This window comes from Salvia splendens, chromosome 4, assembly GCF_004379255.2.
Source record: "Salvia splendens isolate huo1 chromosome 4, SspV2, whole genome shotgun sequence".
In the NCBI taxonomy this organism is placed as follows: Eukaryota; Viridiplantae; Streptophyta; class Magnoliopsida; order Lamiales; family Lamiaceae; genus Salvia; species Salvia splendens.
The window spans coordinates 38,729,370-38,750,882 of NC_056035.1; the positions used below are offsets into that span (position 1 = coordinate 38,729,370).

At 39.6% G+C, this 21,513-nt stretch overlaps 2 protein-coding genes across 2 annotated transcripts; one reads left to right on the forward strand and one right to left on the reverse strand.

Moving 5' to 3' along the window:
• Nucleotides 1-348: 348 nt before the first annotated feature.
• On the forward strand, nucleotides 349-2,337 carry LOC121799932 (probable receptor-like protein kinase At5g20050). The gene has a single exon (XM_042199452.1). The coding sequence runs from the start codon at nucleotides 743-745 to the stop codon at nucleotides 2,102-2,104; it is 1,362 nt and encodes a 453-aa protein (XP_042055386.1). The 5' UTR covers nucleotides 349-742; the 3' UTR covers nucleotides 2,105-2,337.
• Nucleotides 2,158-20,005, reverse strand: LOC121799930 (dnaJ homolog subfamily C GRV2-like). The gene is made up of 22 exons (XM_042199451.1): nucleotides 19,118-20,005; nucleotides 16,847-17,080; nucleotides 16,616-16,703; nucleotides 16,310-16,518; nucleotides 14,882-14,983; nucleotides 14,715-14,777; nucleotides 12,018-14,258; nucleotides 11,079-11,441; nucleotides 10,018-10,158; nucleotides 8,993-9,385; nucleotides 8,042-8,527; nucleotides 7,171-7,394; nucleotides 6,720-7,064; nucleotides 5,882-6,176; nucleotides 5,114-5,524; nucleotides 4,696-5,041; nucleotides 4,280-4,623; nucleotides 3,765-4,202; nucleotides 3,547-3,671; nucleotides 2,922-3,045; nucleotides 2,749-2,817; nucleotides 2,158-2,573 (listed from the first exon to the last, which is right to left on the reverse strand). Exons 1-22 carry the CDS (start codon nucleotides 19,571-19,573, stop codon nucleotides 2,385-2,387), a joined length of 7,686 nt encoding a protein of 2,561 aa, XP_042055385.1. The 5' UTR covers nucleotides 19,574-20,005; the 3' UTR covers nucleotides 2,158-2,384.
• Nucleotides 20,006-21,513: the final 1,508 nt, after the last annotated feature.

A 21,513-nucleotide genomic window follows, 5' to 3' on the forward strand; every position in this document is an offset into this window, starting at 1 on the left:
AGATTAAAGGAAGATAGAGAATAGTGTTTAAAACAAGTGCTCAAAATGAAATGTCTCTATTACTATAGAACGGAGGGAGTAGTAGTTAAGAATAATTAGCTCATGCTATTGATACATACATACATCTACAAAACTTTGTTTTATTTTAAAATCACAATTTAATTTGAAAGATAGTTGTAGCCCATGTTCTCATATGAACATCAATCAAATTATCTAAAACATATTGTCAAAGATAGTAGAGATAAGAGTCTCTATATCTCTCACACACACACACTTAGGTGAAGACTTCTTTGTTGGTCATCATAAAATGTAGATCTAAAGCACTTGAAAATAAAATCTTGCGTTTTCAGTGCCGTCAATCCAATCACTATTACAAATATATTGACTTTGAGATTAAAATTGATGAAATTGAAGAGAACCAAGTCGCATGTACAGATATATATAGAGTATATGAATATGCAACTTGCACAAGCACAACTAAACCAACTAAATAAAAATTTGTATCCATTCAGGAATCCAATAAAAAGTCTGATCTATTCAATATAGTTGGATCTTATATTAATAAATACGCATCTCAACTCCCTATATATTTTAAAATTTCATTTTCTATAGTAATGATTCATCAAGAAGAAGTAAAACCAAAAAACTGGGAATAAGTCTTTGAATCATATTTTTAAATGAAGAATTGAATCGATTACCTCTCAAATTCCAAGCTCTGATCATGGAAACAATTTGATCGGAAATGGAAGACAAAAGAGCAATTTTGATCTCCTTCGCCATAATCCTGCTGCTCGTGACCTCCATCGTCATCGCTCGACTCTCCCTCAAACTCTCCAAGACCTTCTACCTCATCTGCGGCGCCGCCATCGCCGCCATTCTATCCGTCGCCACGATCGTCGTGATCCGCACCCGCTACAACAGCCGCCGCAGGCAGCTCGAGCACCAGCTCAGCTTCCAGGGCCGCGAGCTGCGGATCGAGTACAGCTTCCTCCGCAAAGTCGCCGGCGTCCCGACCAAATTCCGCCTCCGCGAGCTGGAGGAGGCGACGGACGGCTTCCGCGCGCTCCTCGGCCGCGGCGGATCCGGCTCCGTCTACAAAGGCATACTCAGCGACGGCACCGCCGTCGCCGTCAAGCGGATCGACGGCGGCGATGAGCGCGGCGAGAAGGCGTTCAAGGCCGAGGTTGCCGCGATCGCAAGCGTGCAGCACGTTAATCTAGCTCGCCTCCTCGGCTACTGCATTGCGTCGCGCGAGGGAGCTCGATTCATCGTCTACGAATTCGTATTCAACGGATCGTTGGATAATTGGATTTTCCCCAAATCTAGGGCTAATCAGAGAAGCGGCTGCTTGAGCTGGAATCTCAGATGCAGAGTTGCGTTGGATGTAGCAAAAGCCCTATCTTATCTTCACCACGATTGCCGATCGTGCGTGCTGCATTTGGATGTGAAGCCGGAGAATATTCTCCTCGACGGCGATCACCGTGCCCTAGTTTCCGATTTCGGACTATCGAAGCTCAAGGGGAGAGACGAGAGCCGGGTGGAGACGACGACTATTCGCGGCACCAGAGGCTACCTTGCACCGGAATGGCTTCTCGAAAACGGAATATCGGAGAAATGCGACGTATACAGCTACGGAATGGTGCTGTTGGAGATGATTGGGGGAAGGAGATGCGTAACTGTTCTTGACAAAGGGCATCACTCGAAGAAGAAGTTTCAGTTCTTTCCGAGGATTGTGGTTGAGAAATTGAAGGAAGGGAAGCTGATGGAGGTTGTGGATGATCGGTTGTTGGTGGAGGGTTCAGGGGTGGATGAGAGTGAGTTGCGGCGGATGGTCGGGGTGGCACTGTGGTGCATACAGGAGAAGCCGAGGACGAGGCCGACCATGGCCGAGGTGGTCGAGATGCTCGAGGGGCGGAGGCCCATGGAGGAAGCGCCCCACACGCAGATGCTCGTCGTGGATCTCTTGTCCGTCGATGAGGACGAGGACGATGATGATGGAAGAACGGATAATCGCCGCCACCAGCCAAGGGGTGCGACGGTGGATCACGGTAATCCGTCGTCGTCGGATTACTCCATGGCCTTCTCCGTGATGTCGGGACGTTGAGTCGGAAGACGGTACAACAATTTTGCCATTTACTATAAAACAAGAATCATAGGTTTGAGGTCACCAACTGTGAAAATGGGTGTATTACAACTTTGGCTTTGAAATACACAAAGTCGTCATATCAACTGCTGTACTATACAAAAATGATGACAAACAAGACATGGAAAGAGATCAGAACTGTACACTTTGCTATACAAAGGAAAAAATGAATACAAAATGCCTTTTTCTCATCACTCTTGTCTGAGCCAAGTCTATATATAGAATAAATATTGTGGCGTCTCTAGCCTTGGCTTCCATTCGAATCAGTGGTAGGGGGTTTTGTTTGAGTAGAATGTGATGGAGGAGCTGTGATTGCGTACGTAAACCTGGATGACGAACTCTCGATGAGACCAGCAACTCCCGCTGGTGAAGTTTGAGCATTTGAAGGGAGAAACAGATCATGCCTCTGATCTTTATACGCATTCCATACCTGCATTGTGTTATTGCATAAGGCAAGTCCATCAGCCTCCCCTTTTAGTTAATACAAATGGAGATGTATTTTTCGAAACCCAGCGTTGTTTCACAACGACGACTCGATACAGTGTCTTGAGGGCTAGATTGTAAATATTATGCAAAAGATGAAAGATTGAGGACTTGCAACTTACACTTGAGGAATCTAGTATAGCACGCACTTTGGTACAATACGCCCCTTCTGCTGCAAATGCATGTAAAACCTAAATATAAACAATTTAAAGGTTAATGATTATTATCAAAGGTCGCCACACTCAAAACTAACATCACCAGTTATAGGATATATTCAATTTTGTTAGATTCTGACCTCGATTGCGAGAACCCTTCCAATCGATGCTTCTGATTCATTCCATTTCATCTGCGCAAAGAGCTCACTTCTACCTCCAGCTCGCCAATCGAGAAGGCCAAGAAGGACTTCGACAAGACCAACCCTACAGAAACGGTATCCCGTGTCAATATTAAATCATACTGGCAGTGCAACAAAGCAAATCTATGACCTACAACCCAGTGCTAGTAGAGTGATGTTGCATTATTTTCCTACTTATTTTCTGCTTTGTAACAATAGCAACTAACTGCATAATGTCTCATTATATAATGCACTGATTAGAAGTAATCATAAGACAGATTAATTTATATGGATGGTAGTCTCCCTGATTCAACTAGCACATTTCATATGCATACGTACATAATGAATACCCCATCCTTCCCTTAAAAATATTAACTTTTGAAGGGACACGGATTTTAATGCACAATTGGTAAAGTAAGAGAGATAGAAAAAAAAGTGATTGAAGTATTGTTAGTGGAGAATAAGTTCACCTCATTAGAGAGAGAAGTTTCCTAAATAGAAAGTCTAGGGGCGAACTAAAATGGAAATAGTAATATTTTTAAGGGACAGAGGGAGTATATGTTATACTGTATAGATAGACACTCACTTCAGACCCTGTGCAACAAGTGCATCTCTTGCTCGGTTTCCCGCAACTACAACACGCTTCAAGGTTTCAAGAGCAAGGATACTTCCACCTTGCCAACCAATAGCTTTCATTAAAAGTGGAACTACCTGCATTAAAGATCAGCCAAGTGAAAGGAAACTTGTTACTAGATGTTTATCCAGTTGTTTTGTGTGCAGTAAAAAGTCAAACCCACCACATACCTGAGGCATTCCCGCACTGGTGGCTGCCATAGCTTCTGCACAAGTGGTGCTGCCTGCAAGTTGGTGCAGAACACGCAAACAGCTAAGGCGAACACGCTCCTGAGGGGTCTGTATTTTTTGTTGGGAATTATCATCATCAGATGAATAGGTATCTGTAGCCATTGACTCTCTACTAGCTTCATAAGCCACTGCAGACACGAGTTTGGGCACATAACCAAGATATCCAACATGATCTGCGAGAGCAGGGTACACTCTCAGCAAAGAGACCAGGGCAGCAGAGAGAAGTAGAGGAAGCTCAGGGCCAACAGCTTGGCCATCATAGTGTGTGGCTGCAATTGATGATAAGTACTGATCCAGCAAACCCTCAAGAAACCTTTTGGGATTTCTTAGAGGAAATTTGGGGTCTTTCAGGAATAACCGGACATATATTCCTCCAACCTAGATGGAAATCGATAATGCAAGTCATTAGATATAACTGATCATCCTTGAGTACACTAAAAATACAACAGTTATACCTGAGGTTCATCTCTCATTTCCTGTTGGCCAGAGGCATGTTCAGGTGCATCCCAATCAACAAGATGCCCTTTCACCTGTTCACGATACAGATCTGAAGCCATAGTCGCAAGTTGTGCAGATAGAGATGCTGCCATTGCTGGGGTCCAAACAAGTTCTGGAGTCTCTGTTGTTTGCTCAAGTGCAAGGACAACTGCTTCACCAGGACCATCCCTGATCAGAGAGACGAGGCCATCAGGAAGAAATCTAGCCAGGGCTATTGCAACTCTGGGCCCATGCATTGTCTGCCCAACAAGCTTTCCTAGTAATGACGCCGCTGCCGCTCTTTGCTGCAGTGGAATCTCTTCTGCAGAGAATTTCTATTTAGAAGCAAGACAGTAACCTTTCAAAGAAATAGCCATGTGTCAGATTAGTATACCTTTTATTGGCAAGAGCACCTCTAGAATGAAAACAACCCCACCATGCTTAGCAGCTGCCCATGCAAGTTCTGGTGTGCTTGCCAAGGCGTAGAGGACATGTAGAGCTCCTTCTCGACAGCTGGGAGATGAATGAAGCATCTGTAGTAATGTAAGCAAACTCGAGGTATCTGCGACCATAGCCTCCAAGCAAGGGGCAAATGTTGTCAAGCGTGATAGCACAGTTAAACAAAGCTGGGGTATATTGCCTGTAGAAGCAGCAGGAAGAGAAAAACACTCGAAGAGGGGTTTTAACTTTTCCTTTGAGGACACAACAGAAGCTAAATTGGGATTTCTCGTCAATAAGTGCTGCATTTACAGAAGAAAAAAAATCAGATACCACTCAAATGATAAAATATACAAAAACAGCCCAATTTGTACCTGGAGAGATATCAGACCATATTGGAGATTCTTTATTAATTCAGTTTCCTCCCTGTTTGTAGGCTTCCCATCAACAGATGCTGAAAAATCATCAGAGGAGGGATGCTCGCCAGATGATTCAGCAGTTACATCACCATTAACTTGATTAATTGCGGCAGGTGCATTATGTACAAGATGTGATATATAATCAACTAGGGCAAGACAGAAACTCTCAGGTTCAGTAAGTTCAGAATCTGGTTGATCATTATAGACTCTCAAGTATACATTGCCAATATACAGTTCCTTAGATATTGCTTCATAAAGAAAGGAATGTGAATCTCTCAGTTCACATGAGCCATCTTGTCTGAGGCTTGCACGCTGCTCCTCCACAAAATTCAACAGTTCTGCTCGAGTGGAGGAATTCCAGATTATCTGCAAAACAATATAAAGACAGGTTGCATCATGCTCTATGTTACATCAAATATGGCACATATCACAGACCATTTGACATGCAGCTCCATACCACATTCATTTGTGTTGTGACACTTCAAATCTAGATAATGAAATGCTAACTACCAAATGTTCGAATTCAAATCACTCATACAATCGTTATAGGAGCTTCATACCAAGTTATTAAAGCTTAAAAGACTTCGTAGGCATATGTTTGGGCTTAGCAATAGCAAAAATGTGTAAAATATATTGCACAGAATTTCACAATCACAAGTTAAACTAATATAATGACAATGCAAGAAAGAAAGAAAGATACGCCTCGAGAAACTGATCACTTACCTCAGGAGATTCCAAGTTTGAGTTTAATATGGACAAGAGATCTTTGGGAGAGTTCTCTTTCAGCATGCTTGCAAGTTTAGGAGTCAGCAACGCTTTAAGGGCATCAGCTGCAGCTTCATTATAGGGTGCCGGAGAGTCACCGCTGCCCAAACCGCTAAGCCTCGACAAGGCATTAGATGCCTGAACAGCATGTGAATTTTTTGCTATTTGAACACTAGTACCAACCCCATGAGCATCAGTCTTATCTGATTCCCCAGCTGTTGAATCATACTGAAGTAATAACGGTATTAGGTACCTGAACATGCAAAAAAAGTCAACTCTATAAGACCACATCTGAACAGGAATGGACTCGGAAAAAAAAACAGCCTTTCACCAGAAACACAAGATGCATCAGGCAACTGCTGCAGTGAACTACAAATTGACATTGTTCATCAACTGCAGCTTCACACTTCATACATGGGTCTTTCAAAGAACAGCCCTCTAACGAAATTCAAAACCACAGTTCAAAGAGCTACTTATTCTTAATAATAGAATATGAGATATTTTGAAGTAAACTTCCTTCCAAGAAAATCTAAACAAAGCCTATTCCATTAGCAGAGAAACTAGACAGAAGAGCACCATGGCCATAAGTACAGTTTCCATAAAAAAAAATATATCGCTAAGAGCATCAAAATCAGGGAGCAATCAAAGATCATCATAGAAAATGCATAACTAATCATAAAAATCCTAATCATCTAACCCTAATTTCTTGCAAACATCCAGACAAGTGGAACTGCTTTGTAGAACTTAGATAAAGACATGAACCTAGACATCATAATCATTACATAATCCCACTTACCAGAGGGCACCAGCCTTCAGAAGAGCAGTTTGAAATTCAGAGGAGACAGAAACATGAGCAATATTCTGAAGCGCAGCATCAACAGCTGCTGGCACCAGCTCAAGTTCCGTGCAATGAACAATGTCATCAACTAAACCAGAGAACTCAAGCATTTCCATTCTGGCACTTTCAAACTGACTTATGACAGAAAATGTTTGCATTATGTTGGCAACAATAGCGGCAGATGGTTCACTGGCAGGAGTTGTTGGTTGGACCACACACGTGCATCGAGAAAGAAGAGTAGCAAGAAGCGGTATTCCACCATCCCTCACAAGCTCTTCACCATTCAATGAAGAGGAACCACACCTAAATTAGTTAAACATTGTACAGATTTGTGTGAGCTGAATAAATAAAGTGGAGAGTATTTGCAAAATAACAATGATATGGAAACTAAATGGAAGAGTGAGTTTACGTCAACCAAACAAGCTCCGAGGCTGCAATTAAGAGAGGTGCTCGATCAGAAGAAAGAAAATTAGTATCATCTTTATCCACTGTAATGGCATTTAACAGCATTGGATACCCAGCATATTTGAACGGCATCAAGACAGTCCCATAACGCCTGTATAGGATACATTGTCCCTTTAAGAGAAGCAGCAACCTCCAAGTTTGAGGTCCCTGTAACCCTTGCATGGTTGCCTGAAAGAGAATGAATACAGCATTTGATTAACAAAAGATGGTGATATACTATGCAAAATAACCTAGGTAATTAATAGATATACCCTCAGACCATACAAAACATTTTTATTAATTTGGTACCATCTATGATAAGGTGTTTTGCAAATGTCCCAACTTAGAATATCAACATCAGCTAGGACACCATCTCTCTTCTTGATATGGACAGTTTAAAAGTAACCTAAATTTGCAAGAGTAGCACTCTAACCAACGTAAAACTTCTGGACAATATCTGAAAAGTATTTGTGTAACTCACTAAATGCTATTTTTATAGTTTCAATAATAATAATAATAATAATAATAATAATAATAGTAATAATAATAATAATAATAATAAAGAATGAAAATAAGAAATGTGTTCCACTTGTCGACAGTTGACAGACACAAATCTTAAATTTCACTTGTTTTTACCCAGTAGCTTGACACCATCTTTATTGGACGTGCCAAACTGAAATCACATAGCTATAGGACACCAGTATCAGACAAGTTTCATTTTGTTTTTCTGTTTACAATTATGAGACCTGGTTATCTGTTAACTTCCATTTTGGTTTAAAATTTATAGATGCAGTTGCCGATCTGATGAATAGATAAGATTTTAATCTTGAAAGTACCTGCAGGCATTCATAAGCTTTTTGTACTCCTAGAAACTTCTCTCTCCCTTCAGGATTTTTGTCTGGATGATATTTCATTGCAAGTTTTCTATACTGTCTTTTGAGCTTCTCCTCGTCAATATTCTCAATCTGCTTTGATATGTCCTCAAGCGATCCAAATCCACGTTTTGTAGGGGCATCATCCCTGGTTACTTCTTCAATTGAAATCTCCAGTATCCTACAAGCTTCTTCTTCAGAAAGATCCATTGGCCTTCGAGTTAATTCCTCTCGCCACAGTACCAGCAATGATTGTAAAAACTCAACATGTTCAACAATTGGCCAACTAGGAAATCTAATTTCATCACACAAGTTTCTAAGATAATAACGATGACACCACATTTCATCCTTAAGCTCTGGATATGTAACTGGGGGCATTGGAGCATAATCATATAAGGAATGGCAATGTTGAGACAATTTCTGAGAGAAATCACCAAGATGCTGCAGAACCTATAAAAACATAAACAAAATTGACATTACCATTAGAGTATACCAGCAGTATATATTCCATAGAGTAAAGGTCAATTTTGGTCCTAAACATATGACCAAAATACGAATTTGGTCCAAAAAAATCACTTTTTGAAAAACAGGTCCATAACAAATGAAAATGTCGCCAAAGTAGTCATTTTTTACGGTTCCGTCAAAAAACTAACGGTCAACGCTAATTGCATAGTGGCATGACAGTTTTTTGACGGAACCGTCAAAAAAGGACCACTCCGACAAGGATTTTATTTATTATGGACCTGTTTTTCAAAAAGTGAATGTTTTGGACCAAATTCGCATTTTGGTCATATGTTTAGGACCAAAATTGACCTTTACTCTATTCCATAATATGAATTAAATTCTAAAGAGAATGGTTTTGCAATTTGCATGAGTAAGAGGATATCAAAATCCTAATTGCAGGAATAGTAGTACCTGGCATATTAGATTCTCTGCTCGCATCTTATGTGTCCAAATTATTTCAGGAGTGTCTGAATCAGAGACCATTGCTGCTGCAAAAGCAACTGGCCCACTACGTTCCAGTACATAGAGCAATGACTCAGGTAAGAGGCCTCCCAGAACACTTCGTTTCGCCAAAGGTAAAGAAGAGGAGACTGCAGCTTCCTCCCCTCCATGAAAAGCTTGGTGAACATGAGTCATAGAGAAAAGTTGGGCAATTGAATGAAGATTAGATCCAGGATATGCCAGGGCAAAATAAAAGGCGCCTGTACTGTATAATCTTATCATGGCTTTGGGATTCCTGGTAACTACAGCCTTAAGCAAAGCAGCGGCAGCCTCAACTATGGTTGGTTCACCAGAAAGCAAAGCCTGCATTAGATATTATTGAGGTGAAAATGTTCTATAAGATAGATGAAGGTAGAAAATTTGAAATACAATTAACGCTGCGTGAGCCACCACGCTGCAATCAGGAGAGAAAAAAAAACCTGCTCAAAAATCAACAGTGATTAATGCATATATAACCTAAAAGAAGATGAACAAAATAAGTAAGGCCACCTCCTAAACAAAGACAACATTGAAAGTTTACCACATCTAGAAGCTGATATTTTTCAGTAAGATGCCAAAGAGGAATATTTATGACAGAGGAATTTAAACAAAAAGGGATGATAAGGAAAGCCATAGTGGAAACAAATCCTTGCAGTCTCTATAGTGTCTATATACTCCATATGTGATATTTCCCTTTCATGCAAGCAAATTACTATAAATTAGAGCCTCGGATGTTAAACACTTTTTTATAACGGGTGGTAGCGTGAGATTAGCACTTTTGACCATTTTGTTTTCCTGTAACCTCCTATTTCAGATTAACAAGCTATATAAATCAAAGATAGGAAATAAGTAGCTTTAGTAATTTACAGGATTCCAACATTAACGAGCACATAATATCTGAGGACAAATAAAGACACCTGCAGATAACCAATTCAAGGACGGCACAATAATATCACCTGAGCTATATGTGGAAGACAACGTGGACTTGACAAGATTCCCTTTACTCTAGGCGTCGGAGTAACAATCTCTCCTGCATCGTCGATATCTGAATGAGCAGCTACCATGCTGTGTAATATGGAAAGTGCCACCTCTGCTACCTGTACAAGGTACCAAGTACCAACACATTTTAGGAACATTATAAACCAAGCAACACAACTACAATTCAAATACATCAAATGACTGAACAGCGTTCAAACTAATGCTATCTGATCCTTTTGCCAAGGCTGTGCTTGACTCCTAGATTTCCTATGCCTACATGTACAGCGTAAAAGGGAACTCTTAAATATATTTATTACATTAAGAACCAATATGGTAAATAAGTACAGACAATGGTTAAAATTCTGTGTTTTTATTAACAAGATTTTAAAAGTTTGTATAGAAAGTGTCAGTACCTAATACTAACATGTATTGGCTAAATCCATGACTTGAATGAAGGTACTCCTAAGGTTCTTAGACTGCTTGCTGTAGACTGATGACTGAACCTAGAACCATTTCATGCAGGAATTGAGACCAGTTCACTTAAAGAATTTATCGCATTGTCAGGAAAATTATACTAAGAGGGTGTTTGGCTGAGCTTACAACCTCCTTGACTCCTTCAAACAGCTTCTGAGCTGTTTGTTTAGGAGCTCATAAGCTCTTGAAAAGCATTTTGCAAATAAGCTCATAAACAGCTTTTATGCTGTAAAAATAGGCTCCAACAACTTATAGGCACCCCAAAAAAACTCCTCAAACCCAAATCTTTTTCTCATAATCATATAAGCAACAATCTTTTAACATACTCCATAATTTATTATTAGTAATATATGCCCTTCCAACTTCAAATCTATTACATTTTCAGACTCAAACTCACAATTCTCTCCCTAGCTTATAAGCTCAATCATCCAAACTCTTTCAAAACTTAGAAGCTCTTAAGACTACATCTTATAAGCTCTTGGAGTCGTATCGATTTCCGAAGTAAATGAAAAAACAACAAAAATTTCATGTAGTTGTATCGTTACCATGCTCTATAATGCTATACCTGAACTGGAGTAAGAACAGGAACTCGAACATCCATTGCCCACCTAAGCTCACGGATGTCTCTTAGTCTCTTCCAGTCAGGCATATCTGATGCCCAGCATCTGGTCGTCCAGTCAATTTCATTTTTTGACCAAAACCTTCTAACAGTGTCCTTCTCAACGGGCCCAATTTGGGTATTGTCCTTGTCGGTGACCATCCATTCTTTCAAGGGTTCCATGAAAGCAGTAGCAGCAATTAAGTTAGACTGCAATGGTATAGCAGTTCTTTCCGAAGCCTCATGGACAACGGTTAGTAAATCAACAGCAAGCACACATCCTCCAACCAAAACACATGCCTCCACATTTGAAAGAACTTTCATCAAAACCTAAACCAGAAGCAAAAGTGGAATTAGCTTAAAGATATCCAGATATTCAAAGTTTTAATGATAACAGTCGTGCTATGATCCAATAACAATATGGCCCTAGATGCCAACAGGTAAAGCAACAGGTCAATTGCAAACAAGAAAGATAAACAGGTTGGCAACAAATTTTAAGGATAGAATGAGTAACTAAATATAGAATATGAAATTGATGACAGTCAAAAGTAGCAAAGTTAAGCATGCATAAGTGAGTATGAGTAACAAGCTTCACTATTTCATGTGGGAATTTCATGGAAGGTTCTCATGAGTCCCTTTTTCAACTCAGGTGGGTGTTGTAATAAAAACCATGACTGTGTAGTTAGACTCAGGATTGATTGAGTGCATAAATGTGTGTTCAAAATCTAATACATGCCAAAGTTGCTGAGCTTTTAGCCTCCGATTTTACATTTGTTCTCGTAAAAGGCTACACCCTAATTTTTAGACGTCTTTCCAGCTTAATATCTTTTGACCAGAATTTGAGTTTGACATTTTTAATTTCTACAGTAATCAAAGGAAAGAAACTGGAGTGGTGCACTGACTTACCTTTAAAAGGAGAAGAAGCCGGTGTCTTAGAGCTCTATCATTTGTTCGATCCACTAGTACTGTAACATGTGCAGTGCCTTCAAATGGTCCTACCAAGGTATAATGTTGCTCATATACAATTGCCATCGCTCTTGCACAGAGCTCCCTGACTAAGGAACCACCCCCTCCGCCAAAACCATCTAATCTTCCCAAATCACACCAATCATCAGATGAACCCATTTCATCAGGAACAGCGCCATCTACCGTCAGCCCAGTGTCTGCATCACAGAGGAACCGATGATAAAGTGCTCTGAAAAATGCAACTGGGTCACGCAGTGGAAAGTCCTTAGCTCGACCGTTAGCTCCACTCTCAAGCAGCAGGCGCAGATAATATTGACCGACACAAACTTCCTTCGCCAGGCTAGGGTACCGAACAGCAAATTCAGTATAGTTCCATGATATCTGAGGCATGGTCTCTTGCCCACTCACAGCTTCCTTGGATGTAGCCCCAGGAACAATATCTTCAGTTCTTCCTTTCTCAAGATCTAATTTGTGAACCTCAGCCTGCAAAGCTTCCATCAACTCCTGCCGAGTACGCTCATTCCAGATCAAGTCAGCGCGATTGTGGTCAAGACCAAAAGCTCTCCAGAAACCGGGCCAATTTAATAGCAATCTGCCGCACCCCACTGGTGCATTCTCTGTAACCACCTTGGCAGGAGCAGGGATACCTGGATTATGGGGGCTAGATGGACCAATATCAGAGGCAAGTCTGCTCGTGACATTTGCTCCAGTAGGCTCAAATGCTGCATATTTATCAGATGAAGCAACAGCTGATGACTGATCACTTTGAGGGACCACTGCAGTAGGAAGCTCATTGTTGTCACTGTGGTGAATTCGTGAAGGATGAGCAGACGGAATGTACCCACTAGCTGAATCATCTGCCAAGTTGCGATATCCTTCTAATCCTCTAAATGCATGTCCATTTATCTGTTGTACTTGCTCTTGTACGGTGCCTTCAGTGTCATTAACAGAAGACAAGCCCTGGCCTTGAGAGGGGATTCCAACTGGACGATTTCTTCTTCGTTGGAGTAATCGCCTCTGTCTTTTACTCATCAAGGAAAGTTCCTGATTAGATATATCTTCATCTTCTGCTCCATTTGATCTAGTGTGCAAATATGCAACCAGCCCAGGTGGTAGAACCCTAGACAACAATCCAAGGGCAGGTTGATAAGAATCTGCCCACAAAGCAACAAGTTGCCGGCTGACATCACGTCTTTCACCAGCAGGAAGATAGAATGCATGTAATAGATGCCGCAGCAATGCACCATCACGTAAAGCAGCATCTCTCATTGATTCAGCAGCAACAGCATCTTCTTCTGCTATTGAACGCATAACTACAGCCACAGTTTCTCGAACACTTTCTGCAGGATGTCCAAATAATGCAAACAAGCGACGACGCAGCCCAGCTACGAGGCGCAGTAATTCAACAAACACTGTGTACTGGGTAGTTTCACAGTGTGGCTCGCATATCATAGCTTCGAGAACTTCAACAATGGTCATTGATAACAACGGTGAAACGGAGGTAGGTTTTATTCTGTTAACAAGAATATTCAGGTTACTCTGTTCAGCAAATAGTACAGACTTTGTATGCATTATTGTTGCATGTTGTTCTCCCTTAGTATCTGATAACATAGCTGTATCCCCTGGACCACCACCAATAAGCATAGCAATAAGCCCTATCGATTCAGCAGCTACTCCCTCAGAACCATTTCTGAGCAGGCCCATGATTCGTCCAACAGCAGCAGGAAATGACATCACATGCGAAGCAGCATTTTTTGACGAGAGCAACCTGCGCAAGCATCCAATGAAACCAATTACAGTAGCAGCTGCTTTAGGCGAAGGTGGTGGCAAGGGTAGGGACTCTGGAGGGAGATTTGGAGCAGCAGGAAGCAATGTGATCAATGCCATCAGAGTCACCTCAGGTACTTCAACAGTAGGGGGAACTCCACTAAATGGAATGCATGCATTAAATTCCCTTATCCTCCGCCACAATTTAGCTCTTGAACCAGGAATAGAACCTCCTTCAGCCACAGCATCTTTTGCAGCTGCTGCAAGGTGTTTTAAAGGCATTGTTGAGGATTCCATATCAGTAACAGGTCGCTGTGGCTGCTGGGGAAATAATAACTGAACTCTGCCACAAGGAGGATCAATCCGATGGCCAGGCATCGTCAACCTTGGCAAAACAGGCACTGGACATTGACCCTGCACAAGTCAAAGCCATAGCATACTGAACATATTTTGTATATAATTGCTAATGTAAAACCAATTTCCATGAATAATGGATGTAGAAAATTTCACTGCAATACTAGTCAAACTGACTTCAATTCAAAATCAGTAGACATGCAGCCGGAATCCGTCAGAGTCTCTAATTACTAGTTAATCGACCAAGAAACAAAGGTCTGGTTGATGATACTTCTTTTATAGTATAGCCTGGCCTGCTTTAAATTAGCGGTTAGTTTGAAAAGAACAATATCCAAGTAGTGGGTCCAACTGCAATCATACAGGACTGGGATTGATGATATAAGGTTTTAGGTTTTTTTAGTTATTCTTTTTAAATGGGTATTGCAGTGAAAATGAAATGAAACAATTGTGTTGGGTGTTTAGCACACTAGAAACTAAAACTTAGACGAGGAAAATTGCAGGTCAAATTTCACTTACTTCAGTTTGCAACACATCCAGAACTGCTGCAAGCAAGCTGTCACGAGACGTGCTAGCATATACCTGAAATAATTATAACAGATATGTATCAATCTTCCAAATCCTTTTCATTAAAACCCAGAGTCTTGGAGCCTTAAATAGTGCACAAGCAAACCAAATGGACTCACGTGAATGGGACATCCATCATTAAATTCCACAGCGAACATCTGTGGCTCCTCGGCAAATCGAACAAGAGCACTAACTGAAGATAAGGGCCTAACAATTACAGCCTGCACCAATTGAGTGAGAATGTGACCACTCAATCTTTATGAACTGTCAAATATCTCATCTGAAGTATTTGTCCAGAGCATGACAAAGCATTACTACAATCATCATATTTAGTAACATATGAAATAGACACTAGTTGCACACAGCTCCATGGAAATTAAAATCTCCAACATCACTGACTGCGCACTACCAGTTTCTTCCACTTTTACAGCTAGACATAGAATATGAAAGATTCATGCATATTTGGTCAGAGTTAATTTTTTGGAATGTTAAAAATATTAAATGGTTTTCCTTCAAACTTGAGATTCTGGATGAAGTGGTCATTCAACATTGCATCGAAGTCAGGACAAAGGGCCCCAAACAAAAAATCTCCAGTTCACGTATTACAGGCATGTAGTGTTAGAAAGATGTATGGGGTGGGTTAAAAAGCAATTAATTGCTACCACGTGAGGGGGCATACAAACATCAGATGGCAGTGGCACACTAGTATTATTATTGAACAAACGTGACAAACCAGAGTAACCAAGTAGGAGTTGCCCACAAGAAAATTCCAATGTGAAAGTAATTAAACATAAAGGGGGCGATGTCGAATAGTGAGCAACCAAAGCTGCACAGGGGAAGATTCCTCTGGCACCAATTAATGAATACAGATATTTCTTTCGCACGAATTATATATGGTTAGACCAAGATACAAATGTGTGCCCCACTTGTTCTTTTAGGTTAGGCTCCCTACAGTGTTAGGAAAGTTTTCTTGATCACAACTGAAATCAAAGCTGACTGTAAGGAAGACGGGCGGCAATTTCACACCAATAATTTTTTTATATGAAATGCTTATAGGGAGCCTAATAAACACATGTGAAAATGTATTTGTTAAAACTCTTAAATCTTGTCTCACATCGACTTGGTGACGATTCTAGCTCATCTATATAAGTGTGGATAACCCTCCCCCTTATAAGGCCTTTTAAGGGGTGAGTGGCCCATTTCTAATATGGTATCAGAGCGGGCCCAAGTCGATGATGGATTTTATCTCTTTATCTCTTCTCTTGCCTACCCACGTGATGGAAGTCCGATGTGTCATTCCGGCCCACACGTGAGGGGGCGTGTTTAAACTCTTAAATCTTGTCCCACATCGACTTGGTGACGATCCTAGCTCACCTATATAAGTGTGGAACCTTTTAAGGGGTGAGTGGCTCATTTCTAATAGCATTATTCTCTCAAAGGGTAATGTAGGCACCTCTCTACGGTGATAGGAATGTCTTCTTGAAAAGATCATATGAAAGTTAAGAGCATTTGATCCTAAGCAAATGCATTACTAAAGACGGACTTACTTCATAGTTTTCTGGGCGTCTTTCGACAAGTGAGGCCTTTGTTAGGATAAGTTGACGAGAGACAGCGTCACCCAAGTCCCCCAGTCCTCCTTTTGGTCCAATTGCAAGGCTTAAGCCAGAAGAATGTAGCATCCCATGTGCAGCAGTTCGCAACCTTATAACAGACCAACCACCAAGAGGAGTTTCTTGGGCCCCGACAGCGTCCTTACCTACATGTAATGTGAGTAAGTTCAGAATATACATGCAAATCAAATAAGGACACAATTAGCTGAATGTTCAAACATACAACTTGAAGTTAAATCTTACCCCTTCTTTTCACATATTCTGTGATGGTAAGTGACTGAGAGTTATCAACAACTAATGAAACTCCGACCATGGCATTTGCAGTTTTAGTCTGGAAAAGAATGTTTAAAGAAATTAACTTAAAATAAGAGAACCGCTCACAGCTTTACTCTCCTATATAGCTTTCTGAAAACGTTAAAACATTAGCATGTAAGGCTAAAATATGACAATGTCAGCAAAACACATTTGGCATACCAAACTCGATATAATGGTTGCATTTGAAGTCCCTGAAGAAGCCTGAAATGCTTTAGATTTCCGTCCATATAGAGAACATAGAACAAACCCGCCACTATCACCATTTTTCCTCCCATAAGCTTCAGAGAGAAGAAGTATGGCTGGAGAATCCATATCCCTGAAGTCCAAACACCATCGAAGATCTCCAGTCTTCAAGTCAATCACTTCAACTCCAATGTAAGTGACTTTCATTTTCTGCAGAGGAATACTTTAACATAAATATCGTGCACATTATTTAGCATAGAAAGCTTCAGATGATAAAAGCTAAACCGACACATCCTAGTAACAAGGGGGGAACAGAAATGTAAGAAAATAGCTGAAACAATGGCTGCTTATTTCTCGTAAGATTCTGACCATAGTAAAAGCAGGACTCCAAGTGTAAATATTCTTCATCTATTTGTAACCAAATGCAACTCCTATCATGCCATTCTTATCCGTTTCAATTCTATCATCCTGCTCCTGATACTCTCATCTCTTTTTAAACTATATAATACACTCACCTCATTTCACGGGAAGGTATTCAAATCTTAGTGCCATTAATCTAACCGTGAATGAGTTAGTGAACATTTTTCTGCTCAAGCTCGGAATGTGTCCTGTGTGAACAGCCAAATGCTAGTATTTAATACTCCATCTGTCCTATTTTACTCGCACTTTTCTATTTCGGCTCGTCCCAAACTACTTACACTATTTCTATTTTAAGTAAGAATTAGGGTATTTAATTAATATATTAGTGTTAATTATTCTTTATTAAGTGATTTCTCATTACACTTACTAATTTAATTATACTAAAAAATCAATCTCAAATTTACGACCTAAAATGAAAAGTGTGAGTGACATGGGACGGAGGGAGTAGTTTAATTCAACCTCAGTTGCAATGAATTTCTACAGAGCCCGAGCAGTTGCAGCACGAAGAAAAACACCATTTTCTTGTCAGAGGTAGACACCATGCTTACCAGAGTATATTCAAAAAAACTAAAATAATGCTCCAGTTACCCCCATAGTATAAAATGCCAAATAAGTTAAATAACTATCACAAATTTACAAATTACACCACCAAATAGTTATCCTAACAAAGGAAACTGCACTGCCATAGCAAGAATGCCCATAACACCAACTGAACAGAACTAGACAGCTCCAATATAAGAGGAAATAATCAAAACAAGTGCAACATGATATCTAATGTCGTCCTGTGATGGCCTCCAGAAATACTCCTATTATTCAGTTATGGTACCATACAGGAGAATGCAAACATTTGCTACAGAAACTTATTCAATAGAGGAGCACATGATACATGCTTCTCAGTTCAATGTTTCCTTTGAAGTATAGACACTAAAATACATAACAAATTGGGTATATATCATCTACTCCCTCCGTTCCGCGGTAGTTGAGTCATTTCATTTTCTGCACTCATTTTGAAAAAATGATAATAAATAGTTAAAGTGAAGGAAGAGTAAAGTACGATGGAGAATCATGTAGAGAAGAGTCTTATCTACATTATTTTCTCTCATAATTTACTTTTTTCCACTTTAACTATTTATTATTATTTTTCCAAAATGAGTGCAAAAAATGAAATGACTCAACTACCATGGAACGGAGGGAGTACCATATAAGAACATATGAAGCTTCATTAACTTGAGAAGCCATCCCCAACGAATATTTTTTCCACACCAGACAAAAATTCAAGGCACCAGAACGAGAGTTCACCATAAATTAAGAGCATTCACGGAAGCATAAGTTCTCCCAAAGTTGTTCCTTACATGAGTAAGCTTCCTATGGTACAAGAGCTAATGATGGGAATGATAATAATAATGCAGCTCTCACTCCCAGAAATTTATATTCAACAATATTCTCCTCAACCTTCAGCATATCATCCCTGGTTTTGTTTCGCTTTACAGTCAAAAGGTAGTGAAGCCACTAAACGAGGAAATATTGCAATATTTTGGCTCCGTTTGTAATATCTAACTGCTACTGTCACCAAATGTTTGAAATATTATTATCTAAGCAGCCAATTCTAACTCCAGCAATATACATAATGAATTCATTAGAGAAAAATTTCATTCAGTAAAAACCTCCACCCATTTGCACACCAACTCAGACAATATCAATTCTCGACAAGAAAGAAAGGATTGTAGTTCAGCTAGTAATCAAGGGACAATCAAAATGAAACCGATAAATAGGATGGAAATCATCAAAGCAAGTCAAATAAAAGAAACCAGTCATAACAAAACTTACAAGAGGGATCCATTCCGAGGTCCGCCTTCGTAAATGAAGAACAGGGAACTCCCCCACAACAGCGATTCTGTTCCCTCTAATCCGCTGCAGTTCAGTCAATATACTCGCCCTATACTTGGAAGAAAACTTCATCGCTTTAAACTTCCCACGGCCATCAGTCCGCACACTGATATTAAACTCATTAGAAGTCTCGTCCCTCCCAATGATCGGGGTAGCTCCTTCAAAATCGCTACCGACATCATACGAATTAGTCACGGCCAGCGTGCCTGGATCCAGAGTGATAATCGAGAGATTGGATATGCACAGAATTCTCTTGTAACGGCCGCGCCACGAGTGCTTAACGACGGCATACCGCGCCAGATACTCGGGCTCTTCAGGCGGCGCAGCAGAGGAGGCGGAGGGAGTAGGAGGCTGATTGTCGGAGGGGGCGCCGGCGTGGCGGCTGACGAAGTCCATCTGAGGGGCAGGAAGATAATGGAGAGAGTGGTGGCGCGGCCGACTAGGGCGGAGGAAGAACCATAATCCACCTGCCGAAGATGATGACGGCAAAGGTCTCTGCCTCGACTGATTGGCACCCAGAGCTCCAAATCGGGAAACCCTAACTTGTCAATCAAGCTATCAGATTTCAGCTGGCGGCAGAGCTGATCGCCTCAAAAACCCAATCAATCAGCATCTGTAATCAGAAGATTGTGGCGAAAACGAATGATCTCTAAACAAATTAAATTAATCGAATCGACGCGCTAGAAATTGGGGGCGATGAGAAGAAATTGGAAGTGAGCTTGAATCAAATTAAGGAAGTAATTGGAAGAAATTGATATGCGGAAGATCGGGAGAAACTTAATTGAAGAAGAATTTGATTGAAACAGTCACAATCCTCGACGCTACTATGCCCCCACCACCTTTTTTTTGTTTTTCTCGAATTATTTTTTGTTTCCTTTTTTTAAAAATCAGACACCTAAATCACCCAGAAAATCACTAATTTTGGATAAAACTGTTTTCGTCCCATCACACACTATATTACAATAATAATGTGATTGATTGTGGAGATTTGATTGTGTTGTCCGAAATATTTTTAAAATGAGGAATTAGTTTATAAGGTGATTTATACACAACTATGGAAGATTTCAAAATAGGAAAATGATTTTTTTACTATGCCAGACTTGTTTTTATTTTCAAAATTATGTTTTATGCTTTGACTAATAGTATAATCTTATACTTTGGATGCTATAAATCAATTAACAATATGGTCTATGGAATCAAAACATAACAAAATATACTCATCTTTTTCGTAGTTTAAATCAGTTAACAATAACAAGTAAATTCCTATAATTATGGAATCACAATTAACACAATTCAATCAAATTTAAGTCACATTCCTTCCACTTGGATGATTTTTGACTCTCACTTTCTATACTGATTTTTCACAGTAGCCAAAATGCATTTTCTTGTATAGATATATTAATGGTTCTTCACAGTAGTTAACTGCTGTCATTTTAGGGGGGGGGAAAAAAACTAATGTCATATTAGACGATAATTAACCGATGTTGATTTTTAGTGTTTATTTATTACTTCGTTGTTTTCACTTTAAAATATGATATACTTATTAAACAAGTACTATTAGCGATAAAAACTTACAAACAATCAAAGAAAAATAAATGGAAGCCATGTCGTTGGCTAGCGTCCTAAACCTGGAAGAAAAATATAGATTAATTTTAATTGTGCAAATATACATTGTTGCATTAATGATATATGAAATGTATAGAAAAAAAATCTTGAAGAATTTGTTAATAATGAAGCATATTAATCATGATATGATAATGAAGCAGATGTCTCAAATTCCTACAAATTAATACGTTCATGATATATTATGATTATAAATTTAGATTTTAAATTTTTTTAAAAAAAACAATTTTTTATTGTAATCAAATTTGATAGAGGTTTAACACGAAGCCCGTAAATATTTGCACATAGTAATGTTATTTTGCTAGGATGACTTATTCCGTTATTCGTGCCAAAAGCAATGGGCCAAATGAAAAGGTCCAATTGTAATGCAACCCAAACAAAATAAGCGAGCTAAATAAAACAAATAGATAACTTATTAGAAAATGTATGATACTATACTATACTATCATAGAAACACCATTCTAAGGTAGACGATGGAGAGGGAATATAATACATACAGACATACAGTACATTGTTTCTCTTTATAAATAAAGAATATAAATTTAAAGATCACATTACCATAGACTCGAACTTTTGAGATCTTTAGTCTTAGACATTATGTCACACACACTGGTAACAATATTTTTTAATTTCTATATAAAGATATTAGTGACTACTACTACTAATTTATTTCAAGGGGGAAATAGTCTTTGGTATATTTTATATACTCCGTA